Source organism: Dipodomys ordii, unplaced genomic scaffold (assembly GCF_000151885.1).
Source record: "Dipodomys ordii isolate 6190 unplaced genomic scaffold, Dord_2.0 Scaffold46, whole genome shotgun sequence".
Lineage (NCBI taxonomy): Eukaryota > Metazoa > Chordata > Mammalia > Rodentia > Heteromyidae > Dipodomys > Dipodomys ordii.
The window spans coordinates 2,196,930-2,215,373 of NW_012267262.1; the positions used below are offsets into that span (position 1 = coordinate 2,196,930).

General features: G+C 38.2%; 1 protein-coding gene across 2 annotated transcripts in view; it reads left to right on the forward strand.

Moving 5' to 3' along the window:
* The window catches only part of Nell1 (neural EGFL like 1), an 822,774-nt gene that overhangs the window by 166,880 nt on the left and 637,450 nt on the right, over positions 1 to 18,444 (forward strand). For both annotated transcript variants that reach the window (XM_013019667.1, XM_013019668.1), the window contains exon 4: positions 14,291 to 14,387. In XM_013019667.1, the coding sequence (XP_012875121.1) occupies positions 14,291 to 14,387 (97 nt within the window). The remainder of the gene's footprint in view (positions 1 to 14,290; positions 14,388 to 18,444) is intronic.

The following is an 18,444-nucleotide window of genomic DNA, read 5'->3' on the forward strand; positions in this document are numbered from 1 at the left end:
CGTTTTTCCCATTGGTCGTCTGCCTTTCGCCGTCACCAGGTGCCACGGGATTGGCTAGGGACTCTACCTGGCTCGCGCATGCGCAAAGCCCAGGACCCACCGTCCTGCCAAGCACTGCCTAGGGAGTTACCTCAAAACTGCAAGGAAGTGGGCGGCGCCTTCGCGCCGGCTCCCCACATCCAATGTTTAAGGTTTGACCACAATACCTCTCTCAACCCTCCAAGGCACTAGTGACCAACTAAGAAGTATAGGGTGATAGAAGGCTTTTCTGGTCTCTGCTAGCTGAATAGGTTACAGATTTTTTAAATTTAAACTTTATTGGAAATGTTGAGATGTACGAGACACTACGTTGAAAACAAACTTTACAATGTTGGGATTGGGGGAGGGAGGAGTTTGGAAGGTTGGGAGGGAAGAGGGATGGTAGGGGAAAAACAAAGGAGGAGGTAACAATGCTCGATAGGAAATATACTCATTACCTTACTCATGTAACTGTACAGTATTTTTACAATAAAAATGGAAAAATTTTTATTGGAAAGGTAATGTTCAGAGGGATTACAGTTACATAAGTCAGGTAATGAATACATTTCTTTTTTTAAACAATGGCACCTCTCCCTCATTTTCTCCCATTTTCTCTTAACTCCTCATCTCCTAAGTTGTATAGGTCATTTCCAACATAGTGTCTAGTGAGTATTACTGTTGAATTGGTTCGCCCTTTGTCCCACTGTTTCTGTGATTCCCCTTCCCCTCCCCAAATCAGATAAACTTACATACGAGACAAAGGGTGAAGAAATTTAAAAAAAAAACTGTGACAAAATGGAATAAACCAAAGAGGGGAAAATAACTGCAAATACTACAATAAACAACAGAGGGGGTCTGGGAAGGTGGCTCTGTGGTAGAGTGCTTGCCTTGCATGCATGAGGCCCTGGGTTCGATTCCTCAGCACCACATAAGCAAAAAAGAAAAAAGCGGAAGTGGCACTGTGACTCAAGTGGTAGAGCGCTAGCCTTGAGCTGAAGAGCTGAGGGACAGCGCCCATCTCAGAGTTCAGGCCCCATGACTGGACCCCCCCCAAAAAAAAACAGAGGACCTCTTTGAACACTTCTGGAGCTTTCTGAAAATTTCTTTCCTTTTCTTATGGCTTCACTATGAGCATTTACATACTTCTTAGCTGTTTTGTCTGCCATTCTATGTTAGGGATCCTTGTTTCCTCAAAGAAAATCTTACATTGAATATATCTGGATTTCACTTTGTTTTTCTCTACTGTTTACTGTTACCTGTCCATGTCTGTCCATGCCAACCATCTCTCCTTGCCACCAGGCACTTGATGTTTGTTTTCAGATTTGTAGAGATGCAGGGAAGTTCTGGTTGCCTCTGTTCTGCCATCTTTCCCCCGAATAGGACTCTTAGGACTCTTTTATTTCCCAATATATATCTTTTATTGTAAAGATACTGTACAAAGGAGTTACAGTTACATGAGTAAGGTAATGACTATATTTCATATCAAGCATTGTTACCCCCTCCTTTGTTTTTCCCCTACCATCCCTTCCCTCCCACCTCCAAAACTTGAATCTATTCTTTTCCAATTAGCCTTGTATAAAATCTTCTCTTACTCATATGCTTTCCCTTATTTTATGATTCCCTCCCCTTCTTAATTTTTCCTTTGCCATTATTTTGGGCTTAGAAAGAAAGGAATCACTTGTGTGTCCTTAATAATAGTCTTATTTGAGACATGTCTGGAAACTGTCTTTAATTTATACCTTGTAACCTGAGCATGGAGGGGCCACGAAGAAAACGGATAATTAAAGTGACGAATAGGAGATCTCTGGTGTCTCTGTGATTCTCTTATTAACATCCTTGAAATGCTTTATCAGAAATGGGCCATTACATTATAGTTTAAATGCTGAGAGTGAATTTAAAAAGGGTTTGAAACTTTATCAGACACTTTCTGAGCTTAGAGTTGTAGCCCATTGTTTCTTAAATTTTCCATTTTTCCCCCTCTACAATGAACAATAACTTTTTGATTAAACAGCTGGCAGTTGCTAGTGAATGCCTCACATTTAATAACAAAAGTCTTCCTTCAGAACAGGAAATTTTATCTAAATTGCTTTGCTCTTCTTTGGTGATTGTGAACTTCTGAAGTCTGACAGGACTGATAGAATGAAAAAAAGGTGAAAATTTCTTTCAAGAAGATGACAATTACTTTTTAAAACAGCCTCAAACTAAATGAATAATTCAATGTACATGCTACAAAGCAGAAGTCAAGGCACACAAATTGTCCTTTCTGTAAACATTATTAAAAAACAATCAAGTTTGTATTGACACATTTATATTGAGAAGATTGGCTATAGGCAGCAGCTGACAAGGAAACCATGGAACTGTGATTTGGTAATAAAGACCTTCATTCTGTTTTTGTGAATAGGGGTCACTAGTATTCTGCTCTGTGCTAAGACCTTTATAAGTCAGTACACACTCCAACCCTAATTCTTCCTGCCCCACTGCTGGTACTTACCTTTTCTTCCAATCAAGTGGGATTAATTTCACCTAGTATCATCTTTTTTTTTTTTTTTTTTGGTCAGTCATGGGGCTTGAACTCTGGGCCTGTGCTCGGTCCCTCAGCTCTTCAGCTCAAGGCAAGCACTCTACCACTTGAGCCACAGCACCACTTCTGGTTTTCTGGTGGTTTATTGGAGATAAGAGTCTCATGGACTTTCCTGCCTGGGTTGGCTTTGAACCATGATCCTCAAATCTCAGCCTCCTGAGTAGCTAGGATTACAGGCGTGAGCCACTGGTGCCTGGCACTTAGCATCATCTTATCTAGTCATATGTGCATAGCTTTTGGGCTTTTCTGCTCATCTGATAAAATTATCCTAAGCCCATCTGATAAAATTATCCTACATGTATGCTAATTATTGCAAATGAAGGAAACCATGGGGAAAAAACAACAATAGAGAAAAAGAGAGAACTGTAGAGAGGATCTAATGAGAGCCTATTTTCCCAAAAGTTGGAGTTTGTGTTAATATGCTTCATTATATATAGTCCTTTGCACAAAGCATTTGGGATCTTGAGATCCCCTGTGTAGAGTATCTTCTACTTATTCTAGTTTTTACAGATGAGGGAGATCATGTGATCTGCTTTTCTTTGGGTCTGGCTTACTTCATTTAATATATTTTTTCCAAGTTTTTCCATTTCCTTATGAATGGAGCAATATTATTCTGTCTGAGGGCAGTATAGAATTCCCTTGTGTATATGTACCATGTGTGCTATGAGATGGTTTTGTTTCCTTTGTGTGTTCTTCACCCTGTGGTATATCTCCTGTTGTCACTGTACTTGATAGTGGTGGTACCCTGCATCTTGTATATACATTTATCCAATTTGGAGAGGGGAAAGGGAATAACAAAATGCTGAAACAAGGACACAGGATGACCCATTGCAACCATGATACCCACAAGACAGTAGACTGGAAATGAACTTTACAACTTTGGGGGTGGGGGTGGGGAGGAATGAGGGAGGTGGGGGGAGGGATAGTGGGAGAACAACAAAGGAGGGAGTAATAATTCTCGACAAGAAATGTACTCATTAACTTGCTCATGTAACTCTGTCCCCTCTGTACAGCATCTTTATAATAAAATAAAATTTTTAAAAAATCAAGTGATCTTAAGATGCAGACCCAGAGATCAGTCTCCTGTGGCTCAATATCTGGCAAAGAGGAACAGAGTGTATTTGGTGGGTGCAAATGGAGAGTGTCTGGCTCATTCTAATTTTTACTTATATACCACTTTAACTACTACTTCATATTAAATCACAAGTTTATTTACTGATTGCCATTATATTATAATGCCAATTATTCAAGGGCAGGGATATAATATTATTATTATCAAAATAAGTTGATAAGTTATCTATCTATCTAATCTACTTGTTCATCTATTCCTCCATCCTTCATTCACATAACAGTTCATGGAACAATTCATCTCTTTATATATGTCATGAAAAGATGGGGTGCTAAATGAAGGATTCTTTCTTTGTATGGTTATTTTTCATTCAAGTAGAAAAGTCTTTAGAAATGATGCTGCAGTGGAGAATCATCCCCATATGTCTGTCATTGTACCTTGAAATAGTCCCAGCGACTTCCATTGTCAGCCTGCTAAAGTTGTAGTGAAATGATCATGGCTTCTGGGGTGGAAGATGTAGTCCAAGTCTGACAGCTGTATGGGGCAGACAATACCAAATCAACCCTCTATCTGAGATTTCCATCTTCATCTGACTGCTCTGGTGCCCTTAAGTCTGATTTTTGAATGGCCTAGAAATTTGCGTTTTGTTTGTTCTAAGACCAGTTCTCACTATATATTCTAGATTCTGTTCACCTTTTCAAATGCTGACATTACAGTTATGGGCTATCATATCTGACAGGAAGTAATTTATACTTGTGATGAACTTACAAGGTTACCTACCTACTCAAGTTTAGAAATTGCCAAGAAACCTATTGGCACTATCCAAGTACTGACAAAAGACAAAAGACAAAAAACAAACAGAATATCCTTGATTGACTTTTGGACACTTGCCAGCATTGGGGATGCTGGTGTGTATGTGTGTACTGGGTGACTTTATAAGGACTTAACAGACAGAGAACAAAATATATCCTTTGTTCCTCACCATAGCTGCTGGAGCCTGACATATTCCACATGGGTTGTTTGGAAATGGTCAATTATTTGCCCATTTGGGGAGATATCTATTGCTCTGAAAAGCTTTAAACTGCCACATGAGAATGTCATGCTCACTGCATGACAGATGGCTTTTGGATGCTCATATATTATTATAACAAGTGGCAGATGGAGGTTGGATTAGAGGATAGTCAATATCCTTTCTGACCCTGTGAGTCCTTGTTGCTAAAGTGTGTTAAATATAAACAACAGACATTTGATTTGTTATCACTAATGAATAATATTTAAATCTTCTACCTTTTATACCCAGTCTTCTTCTTTTGAGTTTATACCAGATCAACACTAGTCATGCGCAGCTATCATGGGGAGTATAAGTGAACATGTTGAGTAGCAGCCAGCAGCACTAGTGACTCATGCTTGTAATCCTAGCTTCTCAGAGAGGTTGAGATCTGAGGACTGAGGCTATAAGCCAACCAGGGCAGACGGATCTGTGAGACTCCTCCAAAAGGTGGAAGTGGAGGGGTGGCTCAAGTGTTAGAGTGCCAGCCCCAGCAGGAGCAGATGATCCTGAGCTCAAGCCCTAGTACTGACACATGCACATAAATCCAGAGCCAATGGCCATGGTGTCAAAGTGCCATTGGTGGTACTATCTAGGGAGTGATTTTAGAGACTCATAGCCAATTCTTTTTCTATCATGTCATTGCCTCTGAGTTCCTCAGTTATAGAAACTATGATATTTATTATGCTTTCACCACTTGGCCAAGTTGCTCTGATAAGTTTTTTTTTGTGTGTTTTGCCTGAAAATATTTCAAACAAAAGTATCTTTTGGATTAAGATGTGAAGACAGCAGCATCAGCTTTACCTAATAACACCAATATTGTTCCATTTGTAAACAGCACTTCAGCCTGTGTAAAGTATTATAGGAACCCATCCACTAGATGTTCATGGAAATCTGTTTACTGAAAGAGATATTGCTGTTAAAGGCATAGTGTGCTGCTGGTAGATTACACCTACAGTTGTAGCTACTCAGAAGTCAGAGATCCCAAGGATTAGAATTTGCAGTCAGCTTGGGCAGAAAACCCTATAAGACTCTGTCTCCAAACTATCAAATAACTGGGATGGAGGCATGGCTCAAGTGGCAGAATGCTAGCCAAGGAAGCAAGACAAGGAAGTGTGCAGCCCTTAGTTCAATCCCCAGCCATGGAAAAATAAAAGGTGGTAGATGAAAACTCTAAGAGCTTGGTGAGGTTGTGTTTCTTGCACAAGTCACAAAGCATACTAATAAAGGTAAGATGCAAGTGGAGGTTTTCTGACTCTTGCCCAATGATCCTTCTGTATCTGGCACTGTTTATGCAATCTTCTGATTGGAATTTTTAGAAGTGTAGAACTAAGGAACATAAGATCTTGCAGAAGTTTATACCTGGAGTTGAATTTCAGCTTTATCATTTACTGAATGGTATTAGGCAAGTCACTTAGCCTCTCTGAATATCTGTCCCTAATATCGACTTCTTATAACTTCTACACATTTTACTTCTTTGAGTTACATGAGCAAATTTTGTTTTCATGGTGAGTATGTATTCAGCTTTCATTAGATGTTGAAGTCTACAACCTTCCTATAAGAAAGGCCTCCAAACATTTCTAAATATTTGAGGTCCTTACCATTGTTTCTTAGAATATTTCTTTTAGAATTTTTATTGTAAACGTGATGTACAGAGGGATTACAGTTACATAAGTCACGTAATAAGTATATTTCTTTTTCTTTCTTTTTTCTTTTTCTTTTGTCAGTCATAGGGCTTGAACTCTGGGCCTGGGTGCTGTCCCTGAGCTCTTCAGCTCAAGGTGAACACTCTACCACTTGAGCCACAGCGCCACTTCCAGTTTTTTGGTGGCTAATTGGAGATAAGAATCTCCTGTCCAGGCTGGCTTTGAACCACAATCCTTAGATCTCAGCCTCCTGAGTAGTTAGGATTACAAGCTTGAGCCACTGGCCCCTGGCTTAATGAGTACATTTCTTTTTGAACAGGGTCAACTCCTCCCTTGTTTTTTTTCCAGTGTTTTCCCTCCCAGACCCTCTCTCCACAAATTGTATGGTTCATTTTCAACATAGTGTCTAGTGAGTATCACTGCTGAATTAGTTCACCTTTTGATCTTTCTGTATTTCTTCAGCTTGAGCAGATCTGTTATTTAACCTTTCCTCGAATGATTTGACTCCCCAGATCCTTAGGGTATTGCTTGCTTCCATGTGAAATGTATCTGTTTATTATCTAAATTTCTAGAACTGCTTATGTTATATCTAGGAAGATTGACTCAGATTAGAATGAGATAGTAGCTTCTTCCAATGTATTCACTTATGAGCTTATAAGCAAAATCTAGCTTCTATATGTAAGGGGAAACATGCATCCATTGGGCTTTCCTTTGGGACTTCCTTAGTTCACATAACATTTTTTTTTCAGGTCTTTCCATTTCTTTACAAATGGTACAATATCATTGTTTCTCATGGATGAGTAAAATTCCATTGCGTACTTACACCACATTTTCTTGATCTGTTTTTTTCATTGAGGCCTATATAATAATGTAATTCCTTAGCAAGGCAAAATCAAAGTTCAGCAAAATAAAACACCAGGAAGCAGGTACTTGGAAGGAGTAGCATAGGGTCAAGGGAAACGGATGGATAAACGAAGAGAAGAAGAGAGGGAGAATGCAGACAAGAAGAGTGAGGGAAGGGGTGGGTAGGGTAAGGATGGGTGAGAATTGACACTGATGAAGATATCAATCAAGTGACATTGACCAAGATATATTCCTTAACTTCTATGTTAAATGGCAACTCCTTTGTCCAACTAGTTAAAGATAATAAAAACATAAAAATAAACTCACTTCTTTTAAAAATGAAAAAGAAATTGTCTTCTTCTCGTGGAATAGTTTAAGATCTCAATCCTTTTTCAAGTCTTATCTTTGTCCAATATTGACCAAAAAAGCTAATGTTGGCTCTTCAAAATACATTTTTGTTTACCCTTAGATCTCATATTCTGTGCCTGAGAAGTGTATCTACCCTAAACAAAGAAACTCCATCATTTTTCAAAGTTGAATTTTATCCCATTTGAGTTGGCTCTAACGTCTGCCTTTTAATTCTGAGGGTGTTACACTAAATATATTATGATTGCAACTATCACATTACCTTCCTATCTTCCTATAGATTGAAGAAGCACACCTATTATTATACTACCTAATAACTGATACACATGCAGTGTAGTACGAACTTATGCAAGATTGATGTTTGACTATGTCCAGAAATCAGAATCATTTTAGAATGCTATTTGGATTGTGAGCATCAAACAAAGAGTAAAGGCTAGGGAGGAGTAATGGGAGTAATTGTAATAGTATTATAGACATAAAATATGGTTAAGCAGAGCCAACATCTTTCACATAGCTCAAATGAGGAGTGAAAATGAAAATATTCAAACATAGCTGGTAGATAAGGAAAAACATGAATTCAACAAGTGTTTTCTAAGCAGAGGAAGTAGGACACATACAGGTTTGGTCATCTCTGAGAAGCCCTCTCTCCTGTCTTTGGAGATGTTCACAACTGGCAAGTTGTCCAGCAGTAATAGTTGCTAATGTCCTTTGAACACTGCTTCCTTATTTGCCACCACAGAGACATCTCCTTACAGATTTCAACTTTGCCTCTGCTTTTGGTTTGCTCTAGGGAATACCTGGATATTCACTGGTGCCAGCTAAAAGCAGTGTAGAGTGACTTTATCCAGTAAAAGGTCACTGCAACTATCTTCTTAAGGGAATGCATGAAAGCTTTTCTTCGATATTAGACAAAGTCTAAGATAAACCTCAATCATTTAGTGTTTCATTTGGACTTCATATTGTCTTATTGAACAGGGGCAATAACATGTTGATCCATGCAATCTACATTGGAAACTCACTCTCCTGTATAATGAGGTAAGGTACTACAGAGTCCCTTCAGAGGCCTTTCTTTGCCCAGGCAAATAAAAATCCAATAATTCCACATTGCTGAACCAATGCTTGTCTTTGTGTGGCACTCTGAAGATTGTATCTTTCAACAGGAAAATCCAAATTCTTCACAGTACTGGTCTCTGTAGATGGGACACCTTCTAATGAGGATGTTCCTAAGCAAAGACATAAGTAAAGAAAAGTTGTACCCCATGAAGAAACTTTGTAATGTGAGCCTTTGATTCCCCAACTGCCCTTTAAAAGGGCTGTTTTAGTTACTCTGCAGCCTTCATTCCTCTCAAGCAGGTTATGTGTGAACATGTGAGTGGATGCTTAAGTTTGCTTAGTATTACGTATTTGAAATAAGTAGCTTACACTTTAAAATACTGAGATACTAATAGCCTGCAACATTTCCATCATTCTCCCAATACCGCTCAATAGCAGCACCTTGTTTAATGGCTCCAGTGAGCTCAACGCCACAGACACATGATTAAGTGAGAATTAGGATTTCTTCAGCCAAAGGAAAGGGTCGTTTCAGATGGCTGTAAAGCAAATTCATTATTTGTGTCAGACAGCCTAAGGGAATGTGATACATTTGGGCTGATTACAATGTAACTGATTTAAACTGTAAACCATTCACTGTGGAAAGGATTGCACTTTTTTAATCCCTGAACTCAGCACTAGGAAGGGAAGAAGGGAGTCTGAGGCATGAGGATGTGAGTTTAAGACTAGACCCCATCTCAAAAAACAAAAACAAATAGACAAGCAAAAATCAGAAAATGAGGATTCGATTGGATCTCATTATATTTTCAAATTAGTGAATATTCTTATCTGGCATCTCCTTACTCCTCTAACTAGGTTTCCAGGCATGAGCCTCCTATACTTGGCTCTGTTTCGCTTTCTTATCAGTGAGTTGCCTGACAGATTTGAACTTCTATCCCTAGCTCATTTCAGAGTGAAACACAGTCAGAAGGGTTAATCTTATTCATTCTTCCCAGTTTATGGTGGTAGAAGAAAGATATTAGGAAAGAGTTTTCACATTTCACTAATTTTTATTGGCTCTTTCCCTAAGGATTGTGTGCATAAAGTGTCACTTTGACAATCTGCTCTTTCACTCTGAATTATTCTGTATTATGAATAAGCACATTTTAAAGTTTTGTCCTAGCAGGGCTTTTATAAATAGTGGACTATGGTCCTGCTGTTCCAAAGCTAGTGTCATACAGCTGTTATCTATCCATCTATTCATCCATTCATCTCCTCATCAGTCATATATTCATGGACTCATTCATTCACTCAATATGTAGAATAGACACTTGTTCTGGCTATGTTCTTTTCCCCCTCTAGACACTTAGAAATACTGACTTCGCAAAAGGCAGAGAAAATCTTTGCTGCCAAGTCATTGTATCTGGTGGTGTCAGATACTCAGCAAAGAGACAACTTTGGAGAGTCATCTGCTTTGATAAGGATAAGACAATGTAAGGGGAGAAGAATGACCAAGATTTGGAACTCCTTTATAGAGAATCAGGGAGGGTCAATCAATAAAGGAAACAACTGACAAGAAGCAAGTATGCTGTGGTGAGGGATCCGTTTATTTTCCAGGTCAAGCAATGGTATCAGTCAGGGAATTCAGCATTAAAACTACTTGGTGAGGGAATACTAGGAAAGCCAGCTTCCTTCTTCCTTGGCCTCGTAGTCTGGAAAGGCAGACTCAGTCACGACCAGAATTCCAGAGCCCCCAGTGTAAGTACATAGGCGTAATGGTTATATTGTCACAGGAGAAGCTGGAGAATCATTCAAGGGGAAAGGGTCCCAGACCAGCAGAGAAATAACATACGGGACATTTATGTCACGTAAAAAATAACACATCAAAAAGGATGTGTGAGGGGGCTGGGAAGGTGGCTCAGTGGGAGAGTGCTTGCTTTGCATGCCTGAGGCCCTGGGTTCAATTCCTCAGCACCACATAAGCAAAAAGAAAAAAGCCAGAAGTGGCGCTGTGGCTCAAGTGGTAGAGAGCTAGCCTTGAGCTGAAGAGCTGAAGGACAGCGCCCAGGCTCAGAGTTCAGGCCCCATGACCGGACTCCCCCCCCAAAAAAAATAGAATAATAGGTCTGGCTCACTGGGCACATTTTAATTCTCCCAGAAACTCTCTGAATTGACTAAATCCAGTTGGTTTAGGTAGAGTGAAAACAATCTTGGCTACATTGTCACACGGATTGTATCCTTTTCCTTTCTGATAAATGGGTCAAGTTAGAAAATTGTAATTTACTTGAATGAGTCAAGTATTGTTTAAATAATTTTTTTATTGTGAAAATACTGTACAGAGGGGTTATAGTTACATGAGCACGGTAATGAGTACATTTCTTATCAAGCACTGTTGCCTCCTCCTTTGTTTTTCCCCTACCATCCCTTCCCTCCCACCTCCTCAAACACCCCCCTCTCGCCTAAATTGTAAAGTTCATTTTTCAACATATCATCTTGTACATCTCATTATTTCTAACGTATTTACCATGTAATTTTTTTCTGTTGCTTTGTATGTCCCTCCCCCATGGTATAACCCCTGTTTTCATTGTATTTGATGTTGGTATAATTTGGGGAGGGGAGGGGAAAAAACAAATTGTTTAAATAGGGATACAGGTGGACCATTGCAACAATGAGTTAAGTTTTTAAGTTTCTTTTTTAGGCAAAACAAAATAAATAACTGTGTGTGAAGAGATGACTTAGCATAATGTGCAAATCATTTCCTCTCCTGTTCAGACTGGTTAAAAACTCTACCCAAGCTTTAAGTACTTTGAGTCAAACAGGGAGGACAACACATCTATTTCATTATTTGCTCTGCAAGCTTTCATTCTTTCTGGGTCTGTATTTTAACTCAGAATACTTAGGACATAATATATTAATGGGGGTGGGAATCATAGTTTGGATGTATTTTTTGTTTATTCTTGCTAATCTACAGAGACAACATTGGAAAGTGGATATAGCACCAATTGTGTGAGCTTGGTTCAAATCCCAAATCTGTCACTCACAAGCTGCTTAAAAAAGATAGGTTATTTGCAGCTGATGATTTCTCCCATGAGTTATTTTTTTAAAATACTATGTTGTTATTCTGTTTTTGTTGCTACATCTGTGACTAATTTACTTGTTTTGCCTGCTGCAAGGAATTTACTTACCAAGAATCACCTTTTGGAAGTGATAGGCAGGGGTGCTGGAAAAGTAGCCAATAGCAGAATTTCCTGGGCAAGAAGAGGCGGTTGTGGTAGGGACAGGAAGAGGAAATCAGAGCGCCACTATGATGTATGCTGTGGGTCATCCTGTGGTTAGCTGATGAAGCTGGGTCTCAGACGTTTGCTTTCTCAAGTATTTGCAAAGCATAAGGGGTTATTATGTTGTGGGAGATAAGGCAGGATAGGAAGTTGATATTTTTGATTGTTCTGTCCTTCATTCACTCATGCACTTAATAAACATTGATTAAGCGTCTACTTTGCTCATTGGAGCTCATCTGCTGGTATATTGAAGACCAAGAAGAAAGCTTTTGCACTGAAAGCTCCTTTCACTTAGACAGAGGCAAATATTTTCAAATGAAAGCTCAGGCAAATGGTTTGACAACATTTTCAATTTATTAGTCAAACAGTCGTATAGAAAATTATGTTCCACCACTTCTCCTAAATACAGCGATTTCCATTTCTCTCTTCTCTTGCTCATATTTATCAACAGTGAACATAATTTTTGCATCGTTATCTTCCATAGTGCATAAATAATTTTGCATTCCATGTTCTCCAGTGAAATTATTTTGTATATACTTACCCATTTTTCATAACCTGCATATTTATCACTCCTAATGACTGCAGTAAACTCTTTCATGCTGCTCTGCTATAAGTTATGCATTTTTCTTTTGTTGTAAATTTGCCTTGTTTCAACTTTTTTTCACTACTATTAGGAGGAAAACATTTTTTTTAAGGAAGTATATAGTAGATTCTTGTTTGAAAGCAGTTTTGACAAATTGTTTCATCCAAATTGCTTTATTCTAACATAGAAAAAAGATTGGATTCCTAGGAAGAAAACACAGTCTGTCTTTTTAAAGAAAAACTTATTTATTTTTCCTTAATTATGTTTTGAGTCTCCATTTATAATGGAAAGATAATTAGTAGAGAAAGACCAGATATACTTCCTGATAGGGTTCATATTTCTAATTATACCTTGTTACATATTCTTTGCCAGTTGTATGTTTCCAGAGAGCAATGGTAGAGAAACAGTCTGTGTAGCTTGTATAGACAGCTACAGCCTGGCAGCCCCACAATGCTATAGTTCTGTGACACAACTGCACTCTCTTCAGCTCTTCTGCGCTGTCCTTCTGATGACCACTGGAGGAACGTGTCACTCTCTGGCAGGAGACACCCTGCTTCATCTCAGCAGAGAGGTCAGATTAGTTGTCCTAACCTCTAGATATAACCGAGGAATGACTCATCAGCACTGGTCTTTGTGAACATGGGAATAGAAAGAGTTCTCTTGTGGAATTCCAAATTTATCAATCACCTCCATTTCACTCCACTGAGAATCCTCCGAGCTTCAGGTGCTGAGAGGTACTTTCCAGGACTGAGATGGAGGCTTATACTCAGCGGGTGGTAGTATAGACTATTTCAGAAGAAAACACCAGTTTGAAGACTGAGACTGATTAATTGGGCATTGGGAGGACTGATCAGTTGAGACATTCAATTGTGCTGCAGGCTCTGTGGCCATCGTCAAAGAACTGTGGCCTCCACTGGTCTATGCCTATTATGTATCAGTTGAAGATGTTCTTCATCTAAGGAATGCCATCTCCCTTTTGTTCCAGGGAGGTAGTGCCTGTGTGTCTGGTTTATTACTCAATTTTCCTATTATCTAGTATGGAAGATGTAGTTGACAATACTGGGGTTTAGACTCAGAACCTCATGTTTGTTAAGCAGGCATGCTAGCATTTGACTCATGTCAGATTTGACTCAAGCCCTTTATGCTTTTGTCATTTTTCAGATAAAACCTCTTTGTTTTTACCCAGAGCAACTTTAGATTGAAATCATCTCATCTGTACCTTTCACATTCTTTGGATTATTGGCATGTACTACCACACCTGACCCTTGCTCACATTTTTGCCTGGACTGGACTTGAAATAAATATTTTTATTGGATAATAGCTTCAGTTATTCAGCTGAATATCTGAATAACCACTGCCCATTTGCTTAAAATTTAATTAAAAAAATGAGTAGCAGCTACATTAACTAAAGTCAGAGCGATAGGTTGCAAAGGGAACCATGTGGTCATTTAAGCCAAACACATGAGGGTTTATTCTAATTCCACTGCTTGTTGCCATGGTCACTTGGTTGGTCTGTAAGTATGAACAGCTTCTCCACCTGTGATGTTTGGATGAAGCCACTTTCTTCAGGGTTTTTGTAAAGTTAGACACTCAAAACATTTCCTTTTTCTTTCTTCCTTTCCCAAAGGGAGATGACAGGAAGGCAGAAGGGGCCCAGGCAGTGTTTCCAAGTACTCTCCAGAGACAGAGCTCTATACTCATGTTACTTGGCATGGAAATCATAGGGTATCTTGGCATCATATTTTTACCTTGGGGTACTTTAAACAGCCTATATACCTTTTGGTTCTGCTTCAGATCTCTATTAGTAACGGTGTTCTTCACCTTTGCAGGATTTATGAGCGCGTGATAGATCCTCCAGAGACCAACTTTCCTCCAGGAAGCAGTTTATGGCTTGGTCAGCGCAACCAAAAGCATGGCTTCTTCAAAGTAAGTTCTAATTTTCTTATTTATGTGCATATGGACAATATCCAAGCTTCAGTGTTGTTGGAGGCAGCATTGAATATGATTATACTAGTAGAGGAGCCTGGCATGCTGGATACTTCTTAATGGTGTGCCATTTACTTTTTTGCATTTGACATGAAGTCATCTTATTGTCACAAGGACTCTATAAAGGAGATGCTTTGAAACTAGGCAGAGTGCTAGGTGGTTTGGTCATACATACATACATATATACATACATACATACATATATACATACATACATATGGCTCAGTGTGCTGCCATGCATGATTTAAATGGTTCTTAGAATGTGTCTTTTGACTGGATGTCTGTGGCTTAGGCCTATTATCTCAAGAGGCTGAGATAGTGAGGATCATGCTTCAAAGCTTGTTAAGGAAGAAAAGTTCCTGAGACTGTCTCCAGTTAAGTAGCAAAAAGCATGACCAGAGACAGGCTCAAATGGTAGCATACCACCTAAGCAAACATGAATAAAAGATTGTATCTCCTTGACCTTTTCTGGAGGTCATTCTAGTTAAATCCAAACCAGTTGAGGTTTGATGCCTATATGTACAATAAGAAACAAACTTTTACTTCCTGAGCTCTATATTTCTTGTCTATGAAGGAAGTAATGCAATGTGTTATATTCTTGTACTGCATGGAAACATGACTATACTGTGATAAAATGGATTGAAAAACTGAAAACACCATCACATTTGAAGATAGTCTTATTCTGCATGAGAATGACAGATTTTTGCCGCTGGCAATCTGGTGAACTAGGTATTCTAAAAACCTTCCCAATCCAAAATGTCTAGAAATGCTAGGTAAAAATACAACAGAATTCTTTAAAAATTCATCATTGCATTTAGAAGAAGGGGAATCTTTAGGAACCAAAGATACGATTTTACCTTTTCCAGAATGTTATAGAAATGGAGTTATATATATCTATGTATACATACTATATTCATATTTCTATATTTCCTAAGGATGATAGTGAGACTCATCTATGTTTCGTGAGTGACTCTTTTGTATTGTGTTTTCACACCACAGTTTGTTTTTTCATTCCTTAGTTGATGGATATTTGAGTTCATTGAAGTGACTATAAACATTTGCATATAGGTTTTGTGTGAGCAGAGATTTCTCATTTCTCTTAGATAAATATGTAGGTGTAAGATTGCTGAATCTTACATTAAGTGTATGCTTAACATCATAAGAACTTGCCAAATTACTTTACCAGGTGTCTAAAGCACATTGCCTGCCCACATCAATGCATACAAATTCTTTTGGAACTGTAAATTTCAACAGTTGGTGTGGGATGTGAGAATTTTCTCAGAGCTCATGCATGTTTGGGAGTTGGAATGGAAACTTCTGAAGTGAAGCCAGCACCTAGAAAACTAGACCTCCAGTGAAAAGGTAAAAAGGAAAGGTTTACTTTCTAGCAAAGAAAGGCAATCTAGTAACAAGTCTGTTAGCACCTCATCTCCAGTTAAGAAAAGAAGGTACTTCCCTGAGGATACAACTACGGTGTTTTCCCTGAATAGACCTGAAACATGGAGCTCTGCCAACTGTCTCAAAGTGGTCCTGGGTTGGTCCCTCGAGATTCCTGATGGAGAAAATGAAAATTATCTTTGGATAACATCAGCGGTGATGCAGACCTCACAGAATACTTATAGAATTAAGTTTATGAAGGCAGTGGTTTTTCAACCATCACAAATGACAGTTAATGGGAAAACCTTCTATTAGCTCTCCCAGGGCTTCAGAAGTTTTTTAAATCCCTGTGTTGAAAATACTTAAAGAAACAAAGCAATAATGTGTGATAGTTAGCAGTGATGAATTTGTCCAGGAATAGTTGAAATAAGAAGCACTTCTAGAAATGAAAAATATAGTCACTGAAGGGAGAAGAACCTTCAGTGAACCTGCTACATGGTAGATTAGACACAGAGTGAACATTCATGAAATCAATCATTCCCCTAAGGGTATTCTATAGATAAGAAAAAAGAAAGTGAAATTACAATTTAGAAAAGGTAATGTGTATTTGAATTAGGGAAGGGAAGGGGAACAACAGAATGGTGAAACAGAAGGCAAGGGGGGAACCAGCCCAACAGCAATATGTTGTAAATGATCTGTACAACTTGTCGGGGCGCAGGAGGGTGGGGGAGGGAAAGTAGGAGAAAAATGAGGTAAGGGGTGACACCTTTGACAAGAAATGTACTTATTACCTTACTTATGTAACTGTACCCCCTCTGTACATCACCTTGATAATAATAAAAAAAGATAAATAGAAAAATTTTAAAACAACTTTTAATATACTTATGCCTGTATACATGTATATCATATATAGGTAATACATTATGCACAGAATACATGAATATATGTCAGTATATTTGAAAATTTCAGGAGATAATAGAGAGAAGGAAGTTATTGGCACTATTAGAAGTCTAATCATTAAAAATTTCCTAGAATTGTCAATAGACATCAATTCTCATAGGAAACAAAATGAAATGAAGATATAAATTACTTTAATTTCACTTAGAAAACTTAGAGGGTAACAGATTAGCCATTTTCCTCAGGTCCCAATTCTGATGGTTTTTCTGGTTTGGCCTGGCTAAGCTTATACCTGTTGAGCTCTCTCATCTGTCTCTGATCAGTTGGACCATCAGCAGGACACAAGATGATTTCTTTACAACTCTGACAGCAGGCTGGATGTTGACTGGTGTTTCTCAGTCATCTCCATTTGGTTCATTCTCTAGTAGCTTGGCTCAGAATTACTTGTGTGGCAACCTTGGGATTTAAAGTGTAAGAAGATAGCAGCCTATAGTATCTTTGTGCTTCTCTAGGTTCTGTTTACATGACCACATTTGCTAACATTTTACTGTCAAAAGAAAGTCATATTATGATCTCTAGAGACAATGAGTAAAGAAATAGATTTTATGGCTTGAAGGGTTGCTCTGCAATATGATGTTGCACATTCTGGATAAAAAAGGATATATATTTAATTATCATTCAAACACATAACTACAGATAAACATTGAAAGGATGTACAGGACTAAATTATCCATTTGGTTGAAATAATAATAAGCATGTCTAATTTAGCAAAAGTAAAATTAGAAACATAATGGCAATAAAAATATAATATAAGATGATTTGATTTAGTTTACTTAGAATGGAGAAAATAATTATTCTATAAACAGGAGAGAAATGAATTAAGTTTGCATGTTACAAATTTAAGCCAAGACCAAAATATTATGTCTTGTTTAAATTCCAAATTTAAGTGTAAGCAAAAGACAGGATACAATAGCAATAACAGCAACAACAAAACCCAAAAACCTGTGCCAAGTACTTCTATATACATTAAAGATGGAGGGAGGAAAATGATTTTAGCCTATAAGAGAAGAGTTTGAACAATATAAGGAGATCCAGTCTCAAAAGCTCCATCAACACCACCACCACCAAACAATAAATAAATGAAGAGGAAGAAAACATTTAAAGTAAAATAGCAGCTATATAGTTCTAATTGATAGTATTCACTATTAATTAGGTGGTTAGTATTAAGGGTAGAAGAAAGCGTAATATATTGGATTCGTGTACTCAAATCCTGCTGCATATCAGCAACAGTGAGACAGTGGCAAAAACGGTAGAAACCACAAAGTAACTGTAAAGTTTCTAGTGGTGAAGTCGTTTAAAGAAAAAGGACAAGAAGGTGGAAAGCACCTAGAGGAGGCTAGAGAATGACAGAGCCATTATAAAAATGAGCCAAATAGGTATTTTGCAGCTAAGAAGTACAACTGAGACGAAAAATTCACCAGAGAGATTCAACAACAGAACTGAACATGCTGAAGGAAAAAAAAAACCACTGAACTTGAAAATAAGGTATTTGAAATTAAAGAGTCTGTAGAGGAAAAAAATGTACTATGAACAGAGCCCAAGGGAATTTTACATTACCATCAAATACACTAATAGATGTGTGTGTATGTGTGTGTGTGTGTGTGTGTGAGAGAGAGAGAGAGAGAGAGAGAGAGAGAGAGATGGGGGAGGGAGAGATGGAAGG